Source organism: Bos grunniens, chromosome 7 (assembly GCF_055505025.1).
Source record: "Bos grunniens cultivar Pamir isolate PY7600 chromosome 7, Bosgru_T2T1.0, whole genome shotgun sequence".
In the NCBI taxonomy this organism is placed as follows: domain Eukaryota; kingdom Metazoa; phylum Chordata; class Mammalia; order Artiodactyla; family Bovidae; genus Bos; species Bos grunniens.
In genome coordinates this window covers 19,287,391-19,307,735 of record NC_141171.1, presented here as the reverse complement: position 1 = coordinate 19,307,735, position 20,345 = coordinate 19,287,391, and the positions used below count along the sequence as shown (strand labels likewise).

The following is a 20,345-nucleotide window of genomic DNA, read 5'->3' as shown; positions in this document are numbered from 1 at the left end:
CTGCTCCTTCCAGTCGGGACAACCAATACAACCAGACTTTGCCAATATCCTCTGGAGGGCAGGGTCACTCCCACTAGGGGATCCCTCATCTAGGTAGTGTAAGAGTAAGCAAGGAGATGGGCCTGGGGTGCTAACCGGGGCAAATCCTGGAAGGTTCTGTCAGGCTGGAAGGCTTTGGCCTCTCCTGTCATTTACAGATCTTTCTTGGGATGGGAGAAGTGGATGCCTGCACGGCTGGAGCTTGGTGAGGTTTGGGTCACATGCTGCCCACAGGCAGACTCATCCAAAGGCCATTTGTGCGTGGTGAAGGAAAGATCTACCTTAGAGTCTGATAAAACTTTTAATATTTAGACGTTTGGGCATTTAATTCTGTTGATCTGGGCTCATGGGTAACGCTGCCCTGGTCCGGCAGCCTGCAGCAGTCTGGTTTGAGTCCACGGGGTTGCTGGTGATAATGATGGGCACCTTGGCCTTGACGCTGGTCAGGGTCCAGGGCAGGTGGACGGTGCTGACCAGCTCGTACTGGGTGTTCATGATCTCACTGTCCTGTGAGCCACTACCACTCACGGACAGCACGGGCGGGAGGTGGAAAGTGCTGACAATCTTGGTGGTGTTGAAGGCCGTGATGTGGGTGTTGGCCTCCTGCCTGAGCAGCTCACTGCTATCCACCCTGGAGCGGCGCTCCGCATTGGGCGTGAAGCCCTCGTAGTGCACGTGGGCATACAGGGCGAAGATGACCGTCTTAATGCACTTGCTGGTCTGGTTGTTGATTTCGGTGGTGAAAATGACCCTCTCCCCCGGCGTGAAGGTATTCTTTTCCATCTGGATCTGCAGGCAGATGGTGCCCTGGCTGCAGCAGTTGTAAGACACCTTCTTCTCAGCCTCCACGAACAGAGGGTTCTAGAAGTGGGAGTGGGGAGGGACAACTGTGAGGAATTGAGGCCACAAGGTCTGTTTGCTCACTTAACAGTCCACCTGGTCTTGAGTCTTTGGGACTCTCCAAAGCCCTTGGAACCCTCCTACATTGATGGTGGAAATGTTAACTGGTGCAGCCACTATGGGAAAACAGTATGGAGGTTCCTTAGAAAACTAAAAATAGAATATGAACTAGCAATCCCACTCCTGGGACTCTAGCCGGACAAAACTCTAATTCAGAAAGATACATGTGCCTCTACGTTCATAGCAACAATGTTTACAACAGCCAAGACATGGAAACAACCTAAATGTCCATGGATCAATGAATGGACAAAGAAGATGTGGAACATATACACAGTGGAATATTACTCAGCCACAAAAAAGGATGAAATAAAGGCCATTTGCAGCGACAAGTACGCAATTAGAGATTACCATACTAAGCAAAGCAAGTCAGAAAGAGGAAGACAAATACCAACTGATGTCACTTATATGTGGAGTCTAAAATACAGCACAAAAAAAAAAAAAGAAAAAAAATACAGCACAAGTGAACCTATCTACAAAGCAGAAAGAGACTCATAGACTGTGGCTGCCAAGCGGGAGGGGGAGGAGTGGATTGGGAGTTTGAGGTTGGTAGATAAAAGCTATTAAATTTAGAGTAGATAAACAACAAGGTCCTAACGTATAGAACGGGCAATATATTCAATATCCTGTGATAAACCATAATGGAAAAGAATATTTAAAGAAAGAATGTATGTATGTGTATGGACTTCCCTGGTGGCTCAGTGGTAAAGAATTCCCCTGCCGATGGAGGAGATAGGGTTTTGATCCCTGGGTCAGGAAGGTCCCCTGGAGAAGGAAATGTCAACCCACTCCAGTATCGTTGCCAGGGAAACAGTCCATGGGGTAGCAAAGAGATGGACATGACTTAATGACTAACCAACAACAGTATGTGTGTATAACTGAGTCACTTTGCTGTACAGTGGAAATTGGCACACAGTTGTAAATCAACTATACTATACTTCAATTTAGAAAAATAAACAATCAAAGCCCTTTTCCATTCTGAGTGACAATGTCCTTGTCTGTAACATAAACCTAAGAAATTCATAAGACCTTGGTTTTATCTCTACATCCGTAACTCACTTGTTGTGTGACGTTGAACCACTGCCTTGACTTCTCTGAACCCTAGTTTTCTGGAAGACAGGGAATGTCTTATAGTCAATAGCCCAAGACCTAGGGCTTACTCAAGTAGTTCAGACTTAAGGAAAAAATATTATGGGCTCTGTATCATGAAAACTGTAGAACTGAAATTATGTAACATGTTTAAATAAAAACTTCAAAATGCTGTCTGTATCAACCGGTTAGCTGCTGGATTGCAAATAAATTCATATATACATTATATTTAATGTGTGGCTTGAGTAACATTTTACTCTTTTTTAGGGCTTCCCTGGTGGCTCAGATGGTAAAGAATCCACCTACAAGAGACCCAGGTTCAATCTTTGGGTTGGGAAGATCCCGTGGAGGAGGAAACGGCAACTCACTCCAGTACTCTTGCCTGGAGAATTCTATGGACAGAGGAGCCTGGTGGGCTACAGTTCATGGGGTCGAAAAGAGTGGAACATGACTGAGCAGATGAACACTTTGGGTAACACTTTACTTTTTATGAGTGGATATTACTTAAAAAGATTTGAGGGAATTCCCTGGCAGTCCAATGGCTAGGACTCAGGACTTTTACTGCCAGGGCCCAGGTTCCATCCCTGGTCAGGGAACTAAGATCTTGCAAGCCTTGCAGTGTAACAAAAATTTTTTTTAATTAAAAATAAGTAAAATTAAAAAGATCTGATGCGATGTGGGGTGTGCTTACAATGAGTTACTCTCCAGTTTTGCTGGCTTCCCGTGTCTTCTTCTAGATGAAATCAATACTTTTACAAATATGTGTGTATGCATGTGTGTTTGTGTGTCTGTGTGGCATTTGTTATTCTCATGCAGATGTTTGCATTGTTTAGAAATACATTTATTTGTGGTTGAATTATACAGTAGTGTTTTACATATTTGAATGCTTTGTATAAATTAATCCTCATATGTTTTCCAGCAACTTGCCTTCCTAGCCTAACATTCTGTGTTTTGAAAGGCATTCATGTTGGCGGCTGTCATTCTGATTCATTCATTTTCACAACGGCAACGAAGTGTGTTGCAAAATAGCTTATTCACCCATCCCCCCTCCATGATGGACATTTATATTGTTGTTATGTCTTTGATATCATAAAAGAGCTAGAAGGAGCATGGTGAAGACACTTCTTGGGCTTACATACCAGAAAGAGTTGCTCTGTGCTGTGCTTAGCTGCTCACTCGTGTTCGACTCTTGGCAACCCCTTGGACTGCAGCCTGGAAGGCTCCTCTGTCCATGGGATTCTCCAGGCAGGAATACTGGAGTGGGTCGCCATGCCCTCCTCAAGGGGATCTTCCAAAACCAGGGATCGAACTCAGATCTTCCACATCGCAGGTGGATTCTTTACCGTCTGAGCCACCAGGGAAGCCCAAGAATACTTGAGAAGGTAGCCTATCCCTTCTCCAGGGAATCTCCCTGACCCAGGAGTTGAGATGAGATACAGATGGCCAATAGGCACAGGAAAAAATGCTCAATGCTGCTGATCATCAGAAATGCAAATCACAGTCCCAGTCAGATAGCACTTCACACCCGTCAGAATGGCCACCATCAAAAAGTCTACAAATAGCAGACATTGATGGGGATGTGGAGAAAAGGAGCCCTCGTACATTGTTGGTGGGAATGTAAATTGGTGCAGCCACTATAGAGAACAGTATGGAGGTTCCTCAAAAAACTAACAACAGAGCTACCAGATGATCCAGTCACTCCACTCCTGGGTATATATCCAGAGAAAACAAAAACTCCCCTGGTGGTGCAATGGTTGAGATTCTATGCTTTCACTGCAGGGGATGCGGCTTCGATCCCTGGCCAGGGAACTACCGTCTCACACAGCGCATGGTGCAGCTGAAAAAAATGTTGATTGGACCCTCTGAACTGATTTTTTGGTTATTTCTAGTCTACTTATGCTATGCTATCGTTTTGTTTTATATAAAACAAAAATGTTGTAAGCCATCAAATTAATTTTTTTCTGCTACATTCTATCCTATTTTACTTATTTAATACTATTATTTTCCGTCCTACACATTGATTTTATAAAAACAAAGTTTGTTGCAACCCAGCAAATTTTATATTTTCCTACCTCTTCTATTCTGTTCTTTAATTTTAAAAAATAAATGGCAGCCCAACAAATGGATTTTTTCTGACATTTTCTATTCTACTTATTTTATTCTCTGTATTGTTTTCTTTTTTAATATTTTTTTAATTAGAGGACAACTGCTTTACAATATTGTGATGGTTTTTGCCATACATCAACATGAATCGGCATTAGCTGTACATATGTCCCCCTTCTCTTGAACTCTGGTCCCACCTCTTTCCCCCTCTCACCCCTCTGGGTTGTCACAGAGCCCTGGCTTTGGGTTCCCTGCCTCATACATTAAACCTCACAACGGCTATCTATTTTCCATATGGTAATGTATTTTGGAAGAGGGTGTTTGCTATGACCAGTGCGTTCTCTTGGCAAAATCTATTAGCCTTTGCCCTGAGAAAGAGTCGGACACGACTGAGTGGCTGAACTGAACTGAACTGAATGTATTTTGTGAGTTGCAAACGTTGTTCATATAAAATAGGAAAATAGTATCCTTTAGTACTGTTTTCAGAAAACAACATTTGCAACCTACAAAGTTGATATTTTTAAAAAAACATTTTTTTATTTTGGGCTTGCCTGCTCTTTCATTTTGTAGAAATATGCCTTGCAACTTGCTAAATGGATTTCATACCCCACTAAAGGATCATGACCGAAGGACCGTGTTCTAGATCCAATACCCTTTGTCTCAGAGACCTTAGGCTGACCCCTGACCCCTTCAGCCTCACCTCCTGCCCTCTGCCTCTGGCCCCTGCCTATCTTCAGACTTCCCATGCTTTTGCTCCTCTTGGAAGGCTAATTGCAGGCCATTTCATTCTAAGCTCCTCTAGTCTTATTCGAAAATTCGTTGCATGCGTTAGGACCCTACAGGTGTGAAAGGACTGGCTGCCCTAACTCAAGACTAAGCCAGCAGTTCTGTCCTGGTCCTGAAGGAGGTGCCAAGAGACATCAGTGGTGGCCAAGGGGAGATTCCCATGCCAGGCCAAGTGGGGTGACCCAAGAACCCAGAATTCCAAGAATGTTAGGTTACTAACTCAACATTGATCTTCCGTACCTGGCAGTTTTTCCCGATCTCCCTCTTTCTTTGGCATATGTGAAACTTTGGGAGGATTCTTTCATTCAAGCAGTATGATTTTATCAACTTGGTGCCAAGTTCAAGGAAAACCCACAGCAGTGAAGACCAGTCCAGTCCCTACTCTGATTGGAAAGATGGATATAAACATGGTACACTTTTTTTTTTTTAATGGTACATTTTTTAAGTTCTTTTTTTTTTAATGTGGACCATTTTTAGAGGTTTATTGAATTTGTTACAGTATCTCTTCTGTTTTATGTTTTTTTTTTTTTTTCCTGGCTGCAAGACATGTGGGATCTTAGCTTCCCGACCAGGGATCGAACCTGCACCCCCTGCTTTTGGAAGGCGAAGTCTCAACCGCCAGACCGCCAGGGAAGTCCTTTAATGGTAGGTTTCGGATTAAGATAAGTTATGAGGCTATGGCAAGGGGCTAAGGTAAAGGGAGACTCCCTCAGACTTGGTTAGGAGAGAGATGTCTTGGGGATAAGTGCTGTACTCAACGGGACTGCTTGTTGCAAGACAATGGGTCATGTCTTTCAAAATTCTAAAGGTACACAGGGTGTAGAAAAATCGAAACCCTTGTACATGGCTGGTGGGAATGTAAAATGAAGCGGCCACTGTGGAAAAGAGTCTGATTGCTCCTCAGAAGGTAAGATGTAGAATTACCATCTGCCCCAGCAATTCCACTCCTAGATGGCTACCTGAGAGAAATGAAAATACATCCACGTAAACACGTGGACACCTATGTTAGCAGCAGCATGGTCCCTAATAGCCAAGACATGGAAACAACCCGATGTCCATCAAGTGATGAAGAGATATATAAAAGGTGGTGCATCCATGCCACAGAAAGACGATTCACCCTTAAAAAGGAAGAAAGCACTGACACACACACTACAATGTGGATGAACTTTTAAAAAGAAATTAAAAAAAAATTTTTTTTTCAGCTGCACCCCATGGCAGTTGGGACTTTAGTTCCCTGACCAGGGATTTAACCCATACCCCCTGCATTGGAAGGTAGAATCGTAACCACTGGACCCCCAGGGAAGTCCCTGGATGAACCTTGAAAACACTATGTTCAAATAAGCCAGATACAAAAAGGCCACATAGTGTCTGATTCCATTTATTAAAACAGGAAGTGTCCAGAACAGACAAATCCCCGGAGACAGAGAGTGAATGTAGTGGTGGCTGAGGGAGGGGAAAGGGAGGTTTGAGGGGAACAGGTAAGGGATGCAAGACTTCTTTGGTTGGTGTTCAGTCCCTCAGTCGTGTCTGACTTTTTGCAACGCCATAGACTGCTGCACACCAGGCTTCCCTGTCCTTCACTATCTTCCAGATCTTGCTCAAACCCATGTCCACTGAGTCGGTGATGCCATCCAACCATCTCAGCCTCTATCGACCCTTTCTCCTCCTGCCTTCAATCTTTCCCAGCATCAGGGTCTTTTCCAAAGAGTCAGCTCTTCGCATCAGGTGGCCCAAGTATTGGAGCTTCAGCTTCAACGTCAGTCCTTCCAATGAATATTCAGGGTTGGTTTCCTTTAGGATTGACTGGTTTGATCTCCTTGCTGTCCAAGAGACTCTCGAGTCTTCTGCAGCACCACAGTTTGGAAGCATCAGTTCTTCAGCACTCAGCCTTCTTTTTATGGTGGGGGAGGGGAGGCATTAAAGTGTTCTAACACGGACAGTGGTGATGGCTGTACAATTCTGTGAATGCATGAAAAGCCATGGATTTGGACACTTCAAAGGTAAGAATAATAAGGTATGTGAATTGTATCTCAATCAAGATGTTAAAAAAAAGTGGAAGAAAAATTTTGCTTCCCTCCCCCCCCCCCCCGACCCCCGCCGCCTCCCCTCCCAGGAGGCAGCCAGCAGCGGTCTGTTGCCAGTTTCTCTGGTCTCTGGAAAGAGACAGTTTGTTACACCTGCAAGGAAGTTCTGTGCATTTCTTATTTTTACCACCAACGGTGCAGGTTAGACACGCTGTTCTGAACTTTGCTTTCTGTGTCCAGCCCAGTAAGGAGGAGGTGCTGATACCGAGAGCTGCCTCATTCTTTTGTCTCTGGCTGTGTCTTGCTCTCTCTCTCTCTTTGCTCTATCTATAGAGTTGACCTTTGACAGTGAACTGTTACTTTAATTCCTTTTGCAACAAACATTTAAGTGGTTACCAGTTGCTGGCCTCCCAGGCAATGCATGGAAAGGTCTATCACACAAATGAAATGACAGTGGTAGGAGAATTTTCTAGAAGGGAAATGAAATGGCTGGGGCAAAGTGCGTGTTCCTTTTTCGTTTGGATAGATATGGCTAAATTGCCTTCTGTGGGGGTTGTGGCAGTTCGTCCGGCCATCATCGAAGCAGGTGACTGAAGATGTAGTTTCCGAGAAGGATCTAAAGGAGGAAGGGGAGGGGTTGGAAGGTCCTATCGCAGGGTTTGGGGCAGCGGGCACACAACATGCAAAGTACCTGGGGCAGGAAGGTGTTGGAGGAACAGCGAGGAGGCCCGCGTGGCTGGAGCAGAGTGAGAGGGGGAGAGAGGGAGGACGGGGAGGGCCGGGAGAGGACGGGGCAGGTTGTGCAGGGCCTTGTGAGCCAGGGGGAGGTCATGGGCTCTTACTCCGAGGGAGGTGGGAGCCCTGGAAGACAGAGGAGGGTCATCACCTGGTTCCTTTCAGCTGGTCTGAGAAGGACAGACTGTGGGGGTCAGGTCTCTGCCCCTGCTTGGACCAGAGTAGTAGTAGCCTCTGCCCTGGTCCACCAGCTCCTGCCCTCACCCTGCCCTCGCGAATCCGATTAAAACAGTAAGAAATGCAAAAAAAAGCAAAATGGCTGTCTGGGGAGGCCTTACAAATAGCTGTGAAAAGAAGAGAAGCAAAAAGCAAAGGAGAAAAGGAATGAAATAAGCATCTGAATGCGGAGTTCCAAAGAATAGCAAGAAGAGATAAGAAAGCCTTCCTCAGCGATCAGTGCAAAGAAATAGAGGAAAACGACAGAATGGGAAAGACTAGAGATCTCTTCAAGAAAATTAGAGACACCAAAGGAACATCTCATGCAAAGATGGGCTCGATAAAGCACAGAAATGGTATGGACCTAACAGAGGGAGAAGATATTAAGAAGAGGTGGCAAGAATACACAGAAGAACTGTACAAAAAAGATCTTCATGACCAAGATAATCACGATGGTGTGATCACTCACCTAGAGCCAGACATCCTGGAATGTGAAGTCAAGTGGGCCTTAGAAAGCATCACTATGAACAAAGCTAGTGGAGGTGATGGAATTCCAGTGGAGCTATTCCAAATCCTGAAAGATGATGCTGTGAAAGTGCTGCACTCAATATGCCAGCAAATTTGGAAAACTCAGCAGTGGCACAGGACTGGAAAAGGTCAGTTTCCATTCCAATCCCAAAGAAAGGCAATGCCAAAGAATGCTCAAACTACCACACAATTGCACTCATCTCACACGCTAGTAAAGTAATGCTCAAAATTCTCAAGCCAGTCTTCAGCAATATGTGAACTGCGAACTTACAGATGTTCAAGCTGGTTTTAGAAAAGGCAGAGGAACCAGAGATCAAATTGCCAACATCAGCTGGATCATCGAAAAAGCAAGAGAGTTCCAGAAAAACATCTATTTCTGCTTTATTGACTATGCCAAAGCCTTTGACTGTGTGGATCACAATCAACTGTGGAAAATTCTGGAAGAGATGGGAATACCAGACCACCTGACCTGCCTCTTGAGAAACCTATATGCAGGTCAGGAAGCAACAGTTAGAACTGGACATGGAACAACAGACTGATTCCAAATAGGGAAAGGAGTACGTCAAGGCTGTATATTGTCACCCTGCTTATTTAACTTATATGCAGAGTATGTCATGAGAAATGCTGGGCTGGAAGAAGCACAAGCTGTAATCAAGATTGCTGGGAAGAAATATCAATAACCTCAGATATGCAGATGACACCACTCTTATGGCAGAAAGTGAAGAAGAACTAAAAAGCCTCTCAATGAAAGTGAAAGAGGAGAGTGAAAAAGTTGGCTTAAAGCTCAACATTCAGAAAACGAAGATCATGGCATCCGGTCCCATCACTTCATGGCAAATAGATAGGGAAACAGTGTCAGACTTTATTTTTCTGGGCTCCAAAATCACTGCAGATGGTGACTGCAGCCATGAAATTAAAAGATGCTTACTCCTTGGAAGAAAAGTTATGACCAACCTAGATAGCATATTCAAAAGCAGAGACATTACTTTGCCAACAAAGGTCCGTCTAGTCAAGGGTATGGTTTTTCCAGTGGTCATGTATGGATGTGAGAGTTGGACTGTGAAGAAAGCTGAGCGCCGAAGAATTGATGCTTTTGAACTGTGGTGTTGGAGAAGACTCTTGAGAGTCCCTTGGACTGCAAGGAGATCCAACCAGTCCATTCTGAAGGAGATCAGCCCTGGGATTTCTTTGGAAGGACTGATGCTAAAGCTGAAACTCCAGTACTTTGGCCACCTCATGCGAAGAGTTGACTCATTGGAAAAGACCCTGATGCTAGGAGGGATTGGGGGCAGGAGGAGAAGGGGACGACAGAGGATGAGATGGCTGGATGGCATCACTGACTTGATGGACATGAGTTTGAGTGAACTCCGGGAGTTGGTGATGGACAGGGAGGCCTGGCATGCTGCAATTCATGGGGTCGCAAAGAGTCGGACACGACTGAGTGACTGAACTGAACTGAGTAGTTGAAAAAACACAATATTTTCATAGTCTCAAAATGTATCTGCAATAACTCCCTTTGTTGCTGTAGTAGCAATTTGGGCTCTTCCCATGCACCAGGAGTCCTCTATGTGTACTCATCGTGCTGGGTGCTTCATGACCCTCACGATCAAGGAAAGTGTTGTTTTCATTATACCCATCATACAGATCAGGATAATCGAGGTTCTAGGAGGTGCTGTTAATTGCCCAAGGGCATTTGCTAATGAAGCATCCAGCAGCAGAGACCTCAATCCAGGTCTGGCCCCACACCAGCATTTTGCTCCAATTTCTCTTTTGTGCACCCTGCACTCTAGATTAGCTCTCAAGGGAGGGCCAGAGTCTGGTCAAGGTCACCCAGAAAGCAGGTGGCCAAACTGGCCTTGAGCTCAGATCTGCTCACCTCTGATCCACCCCTCTAAGCATCTACCTGCCCTGGAATCCTCCTCCTCTGAGGTTGGCCAGAGTAGAGATGATTGCCTACTACACAGGTAAGACTACACCTGGGACTTCTCTGGTGGGCCAGTGGTTAAGAATCTGTGCTTCCAATGCAGGGGGCTGGGGTTCAATCCCTGGTTGGGGAACTAAGATCCCACCAAGATACCTCAAGTTCACAAAAAAACAAAACATAAAACAGAAACAGTATTATAACAAATTCAATAAAGAATTTTTAAATGGTCTACATAAAAAAAAAAAATCTTAAAAATAAAAGGACCGATGGGGCATAAATATTTTGAGGCTTCCCTGGACACCAGTGCCGAGCACCATTCCAGGCCCTGAAGCTGCAGGAAGTTCACTGGCTGCTCCTCCTGAGACCTAGGGGACAGGCACCCTCTCTGTGTCCAAGTGACAGATGAGGAAATAGCACAGAGAGGCCACATCACTTGCAGAGGGTTACACAGTAGGTAGGTGGGGACACTGGGATTTTAACTTAGACCTTGAGAGCTAAAATGCCGGCACTCTCAGCCATCATGCTCTGATGACAAAGGAGCCCCCAGGGAGGTGAAGTGACTTTGGCCAACGGAACTCCACCCTCCTTCACTTCCGCCTCTGCACCTGGCCTCTGGAAGCCATACAGAAAACTCCTCGGCTCAGGTGACCGACGCTACCAGACCCTTCCTTCCCTGGTTGGAGGGCACCCCTTGCTGTGTTTCTTGGTGGGGAGAGGGTACCATATCCATTATCCGTTCCCAGAGAGTCACTGAGCACCTGGGACAGTCAGTCAGGGGGTCAGAGCGGGGCATCTGCTCACTCTTGACCTACCTACCCTGGGGTCAAGGACATTCAGGGGCCAGGTCGTTCTCTGTGAGGGGCACTGTGGGGTGTTGAGTAGCTTCCCTGGCCCCCACCCCCTTGATGGCACTCATCCCCCTCCCCAGTTGCAATAACCACACATGTCATCAGACATCATTGCTCAGTGTCCCCTGCAGCAACAGAATCACCTCGGTTGAGAGCCACTGGCTTAGTTCCTGCCCTGGTTTCTGATTCCCCTTTCTGCAAAACTCCTGAGCTGGAGGAATGGGCAACACCTTCCCTTCTTTTTCCGGGTTGGGGCCTTCCCTATCTCCTGGCTGCTCCTGCCCCATCCCCTACCTCTGGGGAACTTTGAGGCCAAGCCCTACCCCTGCTCCCCCTTGCTCCCCTCTTACCTGCAATGATTTTTCTGAGTGGAAAATCGAGGAAGTGCCTTGAACCATCAAGTATATTTTCTTCTTGGCTAGAATGTGCTCCCGACCCATGCAGGAGGCCTGCACGAAGTAAAAGATGTTGCCGATTTTGCTGGTGAAGGTGGAAGGGAGCCTGGGAGGTAAGTTGAAATGGAAATCAAAGGTGTGGCTGCCTGCACTTAACCAATTATCTGAAAGCAAAACACACCAATGCCATCAGAAGGTTCTAGAATCTCCCCCCCACCCTTCTCTTTATTGTTTTGGCAGTTAGCTTTTTCTGGATCTGGCCTCTCTGTCCCTGAGCTAGCTCTTGAGTTTTAGGGATCGAAAAAGCCAAGGCTCATAAATATTAGACCTCAGTTGGGCTGGAGATGGAAGCTCTGGGTGAGTGGTGGTCACCCCAAACTACCCACTGGGACTTGCTCACCACTGCTCTGGGCCTGGGAAACTGGAGGTCTGGCCTGCAGGTTCAATCACACATTTATTCAACAAACACATCTTGGGGCCCGAGGCAGGCAAATGTCCCTGCCCTGGCAGAGGCTGGCCTTCACTGCACAGCATACAGCAGATTGACTGAGTGATGACGGTGGACCGCCCTCTCATACCGCCCTCTCATCTCTGTGACCTCCCTGGTTTATTTTTTCTTACATTTCCCCCAAACCCTCTTATGAGGGTGTCTTCCCAGTCTGACGGCAACCCCAGGGATGCCAGGGACCTTTTCTGTTTTCTTTGCTGCTGCATCCTTGGTACCTGGCATGGTTGTTGTGCACAGTAGGTGCTTAATACATGTTTGTTTGTGGCGTAAATGAATTGAGGCTGATGCTCCTGAGGGGAAACGATGCTTCCCTTGGAAATGGAGAAGGGTGTTACCCGATGCTGTGGGGGTTGAGGAGCTGAAGAACTGTTTTAGTTGAAAGAACTAACAGCTATTCAGCACTTACTATATAACCCCTGCTATTCTGAGCCTGAGACATGCCATTAAATCATCAAGTCCTCAACACAATCTCAGGAGGCAGGACTTCTTTCTGTTCCCGTTTTCCAGGTGGGTTAACTGAGACAGAGAGAGGCAGCCTGATTGTTGAGTATTAAGGTCCAGCGGTATCTGGATGGGTTTCCCTGGTGGCTCAGATGGTAAAGAATCTGCCTGTAATGCGGGAGACCTGGTTTCGATCCCTGGGTCAGGAAGTCCCCTGGAGAAGGGAATGGCTACCCACTCCAGTATTCTTGCCTTGGAAGTCCCATGGACAGAGGAGCCTAGTGGGCTAAAGTCCATGGGATCACAAAGAGTTGGACAAGACTGAGCAACTAATGCACAAACAATATCTGGGTATCTGCAAGTCAGGGACCCCTTCCATCACTAGATCTGAGCTCCATAGTCTTTTGGTGACCTTCCCCAGCTACCCTATCTAAATTTTTTTTTTTAAATCTGAAATGAAACTTTGTTCAACCAAGCATTTGCCAAGCGTTCTGATTGACCGTGGACTACCCAGAAACACTCATTTTGGAAAGGACCTATAGTTCCCTGGCAGCCCAGGCTCCCTGAAGTCTGTCCAGACTTTAGATCTGAATCTGGCAGAGCTGGGGGCTCATCAGTGCTTCCCTCGAGGATCTCTCCTAATCCTCTCCCTCCTTTCTCTTTTCCTGTGATCACAGGAGCCGGGCCTCTGCCCATTTCTCATATCCCTGGGGGTTTGTTGATTGACTGACAGATGTGTTTATCTTCCAGACCCTCGTTCCTATTCTGGCTAACGTTGGCAGTCATACCAGTCCTTACCCTCCACTGGGAATGTCTTTGTCTTGTGCACGTAGTCAGCCTTGTTGTTGCAAATAACTTCTCGGCTATAATCGCGGGACGCCCCAGTTTCTTCATTCCACTCCACGTAACCTCTTCCCACGAGCTCCACCTTCACGATGGGGTCCACCAGGGTGCTGTTCAGAGTTAGGACCACCTGTCCTTCGATGATGCAGCCGGCCAGGTAGACTGCATCCTTGGGCAGCACTAATTCGATCGACTTCACCACAGACATGGGGGGTTGGGGTGACGGAGAAACATCCTTTCCCCTCCCCCATGTCACAGAGATCCTCGGCCGCAGTGAGGTCATCTGTCTGTGACATCAGCCAGCCAGGGTTCCGGGAAGGGGTTCCTAGTGGCCAGGATTGGTGGGGGCAAGGTTGTTGGGGGTGGGTGGCAGTTTGGGAATCCCAAATGCCTCACTGGCTGATGAAATGGTAGCTTGACCTCTTTTTTTCTAGGAAATAACAAACAAACAAGAAAACCACAAGATAGCAATATTCCTGGCAGACAGGGAGCACCTGTCATCTTGCCAGATGTCTGGGGCCTGGGTGGGAAGAATTCTCCCAGGCTCTCTGGTGAGACATGCATCATAAGCTTCATTTACAGGTGGAGAGGGGATGAGCCCAGGGGTATCTTCTGCCCCATCGGATGGCCCCCAGATGTGGCTTGTGCACCCTCCTCAGGGTTCACACATGGATGCTGGGTCCTATGAAGATAATCATTTTCACTTTTTTTTTTGGCTACAATGTGCAGCTTGTGGGATCTTAGTTCCCTGGCCAGGGATTGAACCTGTGAGCTCAGCAGTGACAGTGTGGAGTCTTAACCACTGAATTGCCAGGAAAGTCCCAATCATTTTCTCTTTAATAGCTCTCTATTTCTATTAATGTGTATTAGAAGGAAGATGATAGCGACAGCTAGGACATGGGATTTGCTGTGTCTTGGAGATGCTCAGAACGCTGTGGGCTCCATGTGATCGTGGATACCATCACAAAGCACCATCTCCCCGCACAACTGATGGCTGTCTTTCCTCCTGCTTCTCCACTGCACAAGAAGTCCCTATAGGGTGGGACTTGGTTTGCTGGACCCAGGGCCTGGTGCAGACAAGGGAGGGCAATTAAAGTCTGTTCAATGACTTAATGATTGTCAAGTGCATATCAATTTGTAAAAGGGAAACTGAAGCCATTTGCACCCGCATGGTGCCTGATCTGCACGTGGACCTGTGTCTAAGTAGGAGGGACAGCAAAATAGAAGAAGCTTTAGGAAGTGTCTGTTCTCCAGGCTCTGGCAGGCCTCATGACTATGTCATATCTTGCTGTATTTGATGTGATGTCTTTTGCGGACATCAACATTTTGCTTTTCCAACTGGTTGGTAAGCTTCTTTTAAAGATGCTTGGCATAGTTTCTTGTTCATGGTTGTTAATTAACCCAAGCAACCCCTCTGACTTTCTTGAAATGAGTAGAGAGATTGGGTGGGGCCCCTCATCACCACTGCTCAAGGTCTTTTCTGCAGGGAAAACCAGACACCTCTTTCTGTGTTGCTTAACTTCAGATATCCAAGGAGGCTGGACTGTGTGCCCTGCACCAAATGTACACAAGAAATATAGGGTCTATTTCTTTTTCAGCCATGCTGAATTTTGACAACAGCAGGCACAAAGAGAGGCTATGCTCTTGCCAGGAATGGGCTGGGTTCTGTCAGAGATGTTGTCAGTATGGAAGACCTCATCTGCCACACAAGGTTGGGGAGGCCTGGCTACCTGCTCACGTCTGCAACATGGTTGCCACATAGCTGAAGGCTTAGTTCCGATAAACGCGATCAGTTATGTTGGTGAAGTCCTGAAGGTGAAGGAAAATTAATAGGAGCATCTTGACTTTGTGACTGGAGTGTATTCCTATGGCTGCTGTAACAAATGTCCACAAATTCCATGCTTTCAAACAAGACAACTGAGTTCTCTTACAGTTCTGGAGGTCCGAAGCGTGAAATGGAGCTAAAGTCAAGGTGTTGGCAGGATTACGTTCTAGAATTCTAGGAAAGAATTTGTCCCTTGTCGTTTCCAGTTTCTAGAGGTTTCCCATATCCTTCGCCTTTTGCTTTCATCATTCCATCCTCTATTTCCATTCTCACTTCTCTGACTTGATCCTCTCGCCACTCTTTTTCATTTACTAGGACCCTAGGACACTAGGCCAGCCCAAATAATCTGGGATAATCTCCCCATCTGACAATCTTTAGTTTAATCCCATCTGCCAAGTCCCTTTTGCCATGGAAGGTATGATATTCACAGACCCCAGGGATTAAGATGTGGACGTCTTTGGGGGCCATTCATCTGTCTACCGCTGGGACAAATAAAAGCAGAAACACCAGGGCCAAGATAGAAGGAACTCTATGTGTGGCCAGAGAAACCTTGTGAAGACACACATTGGAGCTCATCTGTTTCCAGCTCACAGCCCTCCCACTCTATCCACCGCTCTCCAGAGAAAGACCAAAGTCCTCCTGGTGGCCTGTGAGGTCTTACATGACACCCCTGTGACCTCATCCGCTCCCATCCGCCCTCCCTTTCACTGCATCTGCCCGGCTCTCTGTCCATCTCTAAGCCTTTTCCGGCCTCTGCATTTGCTCTTTCCGCCTCGATCCCTCTGTCCTCGGTTTCTCATCTCAGATCTCAGCTCAAATGTCATCTGCCCAGAGAGGCCCACCTCTCCACCTCAACCAGAGTGCCTCCTCTCCCCGCCCGCCCACATGGCTGCTGGTCACTCTCCAGTTCTTGTCCTGTCTTCATGGCACGTGTGGTATCTGAAATGATTTGCTTTATTGATTCATTTCTTGCTGGTCTCCCCAGATAAGAATTTAACCTCTCGGAGACCACCAACAGGGTGGGCCTTGCCCACTTTTGGGCCCCCAGCTCTGAACACCCTGTTCAGGCATTTTGTAGGTGCCCAGAATGGGTCACTGTGTGCCCGCCAGGACTGGTCAGAGCAGAGCAGGCAGGGCGGAGGGGGGAGGGCAGCCCTGCCCGCCTGGACAGCCAGGAGAAGGCGGGAAAACGAGGCGGGAAAAACCAGCAAACAAGCCCTGCGGGTGGGTAGGGTGGGGAGCGCTGGAGGGCCCTGGCGCAAGGAAACCGAGCTGGGGCGATCAGGCCTGTCATCGGGGTGCAGGTCTCCTGGGGGGATACCCCCAAATTCTCCTGCATAATTTAGACACCGATTCCGGTCTTCCTGCCCAACTGGTCAGTGAATGCCTGGTAAGAGGGGCTGAAGGAACAGACTTAGGAGGTCAGGGGTGTCTACCCTGGGGGTGATCCTTAGGTCTCATGGAGAGCACCCATGATGAGGGGGCCCAGGTCCCGCCACCGGCCCCGTTGCACGCTGGGCGAGCCCAGCAGAGCGCGCAGGGCTGGGCGGGGCCGTGGCCCGCTGGGCAGAGGTGGGGGGGTGGACAGAGGCGGGGGCGCCCCCCACCCCCTTTCTCGCTTCCCGCCACTGAGGCGGCCAATCACCAGGCAGGCACCCGCCCCCGGCGCGGCCTCCTGTGGCCCCGCAACTCCCAAACGCCAAGTTTTCGCGGGAAAAAAATCAGAGCAGCTGGCAGCGCAGCGGGCAGTGGTGGCCGTCCGGGCGCTCGGGATCGCACGCACGTCTGCGCAGGGTCCTGGCCACACACGCGGCTCCTCTGCCATCCTCAGAAGGGCCAGCGCGCAAGCAGGCGAGTGGATCGTGAGCGGTCAGGCCGTTTGGGGTGCCAGCCCGGGCCAGGGCGCGGACGGGGGGAGGCGGGCCGGACTCGGCGCACCGGGCGCCTTGACTTTGCAAAACTTTCCGGGACGCTCTGCCAGCACGGGAGTACATTTCCCCCGCGCCAGGGCTACCCTACACGCGGTCTCCGGCTTTGCCCCCCACCCTGCCGGCCCTTAGAAGTCGCCCCGGAAACCCAGGCTGTGGCAGGGGCGAGCGGAACATCCCAGGCGCCCCGCGGGGGTCGCGCCGGCTCGGTGGGGGAGGGCCCGGTGAGCCGCGGGGGAGGATGTCAGGCTCCGCGCCTGCGCGCGGGGCGCCCCGCGATTCAATTGTCGCGCCCGAGCCCGATTTCGCGCGCCCTTAGTTCCCCGGGCGCATCTGGGCCAATGAGGAGCGAGCGGGGCGGGGCGGCCGACCGCGGTGGAGCCAATCAGTGAGGCGGCTCAAGTGAAGGGGGCGGGACCTGGCGCGCGGGCCCTTTGGCCGTCCCGGCGGTGGGGGTGGGCGTGGGCTCGCTGGCGTGGCCCGCGCGGGCGAGCGAGAGAACAAGAGGGGCTACGGGGCCGTGCGTCTGGGTCCGGGAAACGCAGGCTGGAGCTCCGGGCGGCCGTGGGGCAGAAGTGAGTAGCGCTGCCCACGCAGGGGTGGCCGGGACGGGGCGGCCGGTTGCCATGGCCACAGCGGGGACCGCCGCGTCGCGCAAGCGCGCGCGCGCGGGGGTGGGGTGCGGTGGGGGTCCGCGGGCACCCGGAGTCCCGAGCTCCCGGGTCTCGAGTGGGTTCCTTCCCCTTCGGTCCTACTTAGTTGAGTTCCCTGGGACTTCGTAAGTTCCAACCCGAGCGGGACTTTTGGGTTTCCCTCTCGCGTCAGTGTTCATCCAGGGAATGAATGAATGAATGAATGAATGAACAAACTCGGCCCGTTTGACTGTGTGCCCCTTTTCCTCTGAATCCTGGTGTTTTTTTTTCCCCCCTGTGAAAGGCAGGGTTCGTTGACTGAGTGAGTAGCCCAAGGTGCCTTTTACTCTCCCCTAATTTCCCGTCCCTCCTCAATCCTCCACCAGTGCAACTCATTAATGCATTATCTCTTAATTCAGGGCCTGGGGCCTGGGCCAGCTGTGGCACGCTATAGGGAATAAGGGGCTGGGAGGGCATTCCAAGAGTTACCTGATGTCCACAGTCTGGACAATAGCAAGGATGACCCGAATATGGCATGGCCATGGTGGTGGTATTGACGGCAGAACTGACCAGGGGTCTCGCTCCCTTATCCTCGCAGCACCAGCAGGCACCATGTGGATCCAGGTTCGCACCATGGATGGGAAGGTAGCCCACACCGTGGACTCCTTGTCCAGGCTGACCAAGGTGGAGGAGCTGAGAAAGAAGATCCAGGAGCTATTCCACGTGGAGCCAGGCCTGCAGAGGCTTTTCTACCGGGGCAAGCAGGTAAACTCGCTCTGCAGGCTGCCCGCCTGCCTGCCCACCACCTTTGTTCTTGCCTCATCCAGGCAGGGCACACACACTCTTCCCCCCCCACCCCGCCCCCCGCCCCCACCTCGTCCGGTCTGCTTCTCCACAGAAACCTCCAGTGCCTGAGCGAGGAACAAAGGCTCGACTCCTAGACTGACACTCCAGGCGGGCAGCCGGGCACTCGAATCTGTTTCGTTTGGAGGTCTTTTAAATTCCCAGCCCTCCCCTTTGTGGACGCTCCCCTCAAAATAATTTAGAAAAAAGAGGTTGGAGGTGGCCGTTGGAGGGCTGATGAATTTCAAGGAAGAGCCTGGAATCAATACTCAGACACCGGAAAGGAAGAGACCAGATTTTTCTTTGAAACACACACCAAGGGTCTATGGTCAGTCAGCACCTTACTGTTTTCCGACCCCCATGGGGTTTTCTAGAAATTGGGATCAGCTTATTCAGAGTCAGAGACGGTGCTTGTTAATCAGGAATTTCCGCCACTCCTGGGCCTCCTCTCTGGCGGAGGCGGTGGGGCTGCCCCTGAACGGGGTTTGTGCTTTGCGTGGGCTCAGCTGGCCCTGTTTCCTTTCTTCGAGATTCCCCACCACAGCTCCCGTAGCCCTTGAAAATGCCCCCCACCCCTTGGCTTTATCAGCTGCCCACTTTGGAGACACTTTCTCCAGTGACACCCCTGGGAGTTTTCATTCTTGTTGGTGTCTTCAGAGGGGACGGTAGGCCAGGCTATATTGAGGTGTTGCTGAGTGGGAGAAGATGGTCCCACGGAAAGTGTCCTTCCTGTCTGCTGGGGCCACCCTGGAAGGCGAGTGGCCTGTAGGGACCTCGGCGACCTCGGTATAGAGACTACCCAGGATTAAAAGTGTTCCTTTGGGCTCTGACTTTGTTGTTGTCAGGTCTTAAACTGGGTGCTGCCGCCATCTGCTGTCTAAATTGAAAAATAGATGCTGTCTGCCTGGCCAGGAGTTTTTTTTTTTTTTTTTTTTTTTAGGGGCTGGGAGGATCCTGCCTGCCTCCTGGAAATGAGACCTGATGATTAATTTCTTGGGCTCAAGGCGCCCTCTGAGACCTCTCGCCTCCTTCCTGTGGGAGATATGAGGACTTGAATGTCTTAACAATCTGAGTTAACGCGCCCCGCCTGGGAAAGGGAAGCTGGGGAACTCACTCACTGTGGTCACGTGCGCTGTGCGGCTGGAGAAAAGGCAGGGCTGGGAGTGGCGCTCCCCTGGGATGCAGTCTGGGGAGCGGAGCCTCTTTCCTGCCTCCTCCAACAGAGGCTCATTTTTGGGGACGTCCATACTGATTTCAGTTTGCCCCCCAGTCTTTGTGTTCAGCAAAGGTCCTTCTGCTGAATTTCTGAAGACATCCCATGGGCACAGGCTACACAGTTCGTGGCATCATGCAAAGGCAGATTGGATCGAATCCTTATATTCAAGGCAGTGACTATTTCTGAATGCCTGCTGTGAGCTTGGGCGCCATGCACTTTAATTTTTACATTCAAAAACATGCAGAGAAGTCGAAAGAGCCATGAACGCCTGAACACCTACCCGTGGCTTTTGTCACCGACATCACACAGCTGTCTCTGCCTCTATCCGTCCACCAGCCCATCTTATTTTGGGAGATGCATTGCAGAGAAAGTTCCAGTTCACGTCACCAGTAGACCCTCCAGCTGGCCAGTCCTTAACTAGAGTACAGTGTGTGTTTGTAGCTCCTGTTTCTTCTGAGGACATTT

At 49.4% G+C, this 20,345-nt stretch overlaps 2 protein-coding genes across 8 annotated transcripts in view; one reads left to right on the top strand and one right to left on the bottom strand.

Moving 5' to 3' along the window:
- Positions 1-321: 321 nt before the first annotated feature.
- On the bottom strand, positions 322-18,456 carry ARRDC5 (arrestin domain containing 5). 6 transcript variants are annotated; one of them, XM_086410023.1, is made up of 4 exons: positions 18,311-18,446; positions 13,392-13,866; positions 11,600-11,808; positions 322-900 (listed from the first exon to the last, which is right to left on the bottom strand). In XM_086410023.1, exons 2-4 carry the CDS (start codon positions 13,717-13,719, stop codon positions 364-366), a joined length of 1,074 nt encoding a protein of 357 aa, XP_086266149.1. In that variant the 5' UTR covers positions 13,720-13,866; positions 18,311-18,446; the 3' UTR covers positions 322-363. The 6 variants fall into 6 exon arrangements, with proteins under 6 accessions (XP_086266149.1, XP_086266151.1, XP_086266153.1 ...); XM_086410028.1 differs by lacking the exon at positions 322-900 and adding an exon at positions 6,337-6,933; XM_086410025.1 differs by lacking the exon at positions 13,392-13,866 and having other exon boundaries at positions 11,600-11,750; positions 18,311-18,456.
- UHRF1 (ubiquitin like with PHD and ring finger domains 1) overlaps positions 16,985-20,345 on the top strand; it is a 33,730-nt gene continuing 30,369 nt past the window's right edge. Inside the window, exons 1-2 of one of the 2 annotated variants that reach the window (XM_086410022.1) lie at positions 16,985-17,112; positions 18,420-18,586. In XM_086410022.1, the coding sequence (XP_086266148.1) occupies positions 18,434-18,586 (153 nt within the window). In that variant the 5' untranslated portion in view covers positions 16,985-17,112; positions 18,420-18,433. Of the gene's footprint in view, positions 17,113-17,625; positions 17,765-18,419; positions 18,587-20,345 lie in introns of those variants that run through there. The other variant, XM_086410020.1, reaches the window with a different exon arrangement.